General features: G+C 59.0%; 1 protein-coding gene across 1 annotated transcript in view; it reads right to left on the bottom strand.

Moving 5' to 3' along the window:
* Positions 1 to 2470, bottom strand: part of LOC103617752 (cytochrome P450 26B1) — a gene marked incomplete at its 5' end in the record, with an annotated part of 16679 nt that extends 14209 nt beyond the window's left edge. The window contains one exon of the mRNA XM_017737372.1: positions 2450 to 2470. Within this exon, the coding sequence (XP_017592861.1) occupies positions 2450 to 2470 (21 nt within the window). The remainder of the gene's footprint in view (positions 1 to 2449) is intronic.
* Positions 2471 to 2474: the final 4 nt, after the last annotated feature.

The following is a 2474-nucleotide window of genomic DNA, read 5'->3' as shown; positions in this document are numbered from 1 at the left end:
AGGAGGGAAAAGCAGCAATTAGCAGGAGATGGGGTGAAGAAATCAGGATAAACTCCTGAATTCCAGGAATGAGCCCCCTCTGTGCCCAATCTCGAGCCGATGAAAGAGAAAGCTTCAAAAAGAATGAACTCCCGGAGCATCCCAGAGCCGCTGATCCCGGGAGAAGAGTTGGTGGGAGCTCAAAGAGCACCAAGGAGTGGGAGAAGGGGCCGGGGTCATCCTGGGACAGGGTTTTGTTGGAATATCTGTGCTCAGGAGGCCTTTAGCCACCCCTGATGCGGGAATTAGGATTCAGGAGTTAATTGGGATTTACAAATGAATTAGGATCCTTGCCAGCTTGGAATCACAAGTGGTGCCAAAAATGATGGAATTATAGAACGGCTTGAGTTGGAAGGGACCTTAAAGACCATCAATTCCCACCCATTCCACGGGCAGGGACACCTCCCACTATCCCAGCTGGATCCAAGCCCCAACGTCCAGCCTGGCCTTGGGCATTCCCAGGGATCCAGGGGCAGCCCCAGCTGCTCTGGCAATTCCAGCCCAGCCCCTCCCCACCCTCACAATTCCTTCCTAACATCCAACATCTAATCAGGCTGGAAAAAGGCTTTTGAGGAGCACGGCGGAGATCTTTAGGACTCGGAATATTCCAAAAGCATTGGGCTTCAGGGTTTAGGGTGGGCCACGTGGTTTTTCCCGGTAGGAAAACGCCAGGAGTGAGAACACCAGGAAGAGGCACGGAGGAGAGAGGCTCTGGCGGGTTTGTGCCGCTGGCATCGCTCCTGCTGGGGCTGGCACTGCCCAGCCCAGCCCTGGTGCCAATTCCAAACCCACTAGGATCCCACAGAGGTCAGGCTTCCCTTTTCCATGACCCCATTCCCATAACCCTCGCTCCCCTGTGCCTGCTCGAGGTGGGAATTCCGTGGTTTTTTCCAGGCCATCGCAAGCAAAGGCCACGTTTCCAGGAGCAAAAAATAATCCGGATGTGCAGGAGGGTGAAAGGAGCAGGGAATGGGCACAGAGGCACCTCCGGATCTCTGCCTCATCCCACTAAACCTTCCCTGGATAGGGAATAAACGGGAGCCAAAGCTGCTGCCGAGGAAAAGGCATTGTTCCCGTGTCCCTGCACTTCTCCTGCCACCGATTCTGCTCCTGGATGGAGGCAGCCGCATCACCCTTCCTCTTGGACAGCAAGGTTGGAAAAATCTCTCCATCCTTCAGGAAAAACCCCAAAATCGGAGGGGCTGAGTTAGGCCTGGCTTAAGGCAGGGACAGACACAGCCTTTTTTTTTTTTTGTGGTGTCACTCCTAAAAATTGTGACTAATGGGTGTCATGTGCTGTTTGTTTTCCCATCGTCTCCCCCAGGAGAAAAGAGGGAAGGACTGGGTTTGGAAAGGATTTTGCAGGCTCCAAAATAGGAAACGCGGCCGGAGCAGGGAGCAGAGCGGACCTGGCCTGGGGGCAGGGATGGGGACAGCCTCGTGTCCCCAGCGGTGTCCCCACACCGCAGAGCTGGGAGGACACCCCCCTTTCATCCCAAATCACTCCCAGCCCAGATCCAGCTGGGAATGAGCCGGACCCGTGGAGGATGGGGCGTGACAGCCGTGCCACCACTGCCACCAGCCCTGCAGCAGGGGGGACACAGGGACAGCCCCCACCTCTGCGGGGGCTCAGCACCCCCAAACCGGGGTGACACAGAAGGGTCCAGCACCCCCAAACCGGGGTGACACAGAAGGGTCCCAGAACCCCAAACCGGGGTGACACAGAAGGGTCCCAGCACCCCCAAACCGGGGTGACACAGAAGGGTCCCAGAACCCCAAACCGGGGTGACACAAAAGGGTCCCAGCACCCCCAAACCGGGGTGACACAAAAGGGTCCCAGCACCCCCAAACCAGGCTGCCCTGGGGGCTCTGAGGGGGGGGAGGGTCTCACCTCAGGGTGACACAAAAAGGTCTCAGCATCCCCCCAACCACCGCTTCACCCCGGGACCCCCACCTGCGTCCCACATTCCCTGAAATCCAAGGAAGTTCTCAGCACCACCAGAGCACCTCCTCCAAGAAAAACCCCTTGGGGTCTCCCTGCAATTCGGGGGGTGGCGGGGGAGGGGCACAATCCCCCCCCCCTCTGCCACACCCCCCTTTTAAGAGCCCGACCCGCGTGTCCCCATCGCGGGGGGCGAGGGGCCACACGCGGGTGCCCCAACCCCCATCCCATCCCATCCCATCCCATCCCACCCCACCCCATCACCCCTTGAAGCTCCTCATGGGATCAACGCGGCCGCGGAGCCCACGCGGGACTCCCCCTTCCCCCTGCCCCAAGCGCGGGGGATCGGCGGGGACGGAGGGGGAGAGAGGATAGAGGGAAATAAAGGGAATAAAGGGAAAGAAAAGGGGGGAAAAACGGGGGGAAAGAGGAGGAAAAGGGGCGGGTTTCGCGCGGGGACACACCGACCTTCCTCTTGTGGCGGGGTGGTGTC

Source organism: Corvus brachyrhynchos, unplaced genomic scaffold (assembly GCF_000691975.1).
Source record: "Corvus brachyrhynchos isolate BGI_N302 unplaced genomic scaffold, ASM69197v1 scaffold85, whole genome shotgun sequence".
Lineage (NCBI taxonomy): Eukaryota > Metazoa > Chordata > Aves > Passeriformes > Corvidae > Corvus > Corvus brachyrhynchos.
The sequence above is the reverse complement of the archived record's forward strand: the minus strand, read 5'-3'. Positions and strand labels throughout refer to the sequence as shown.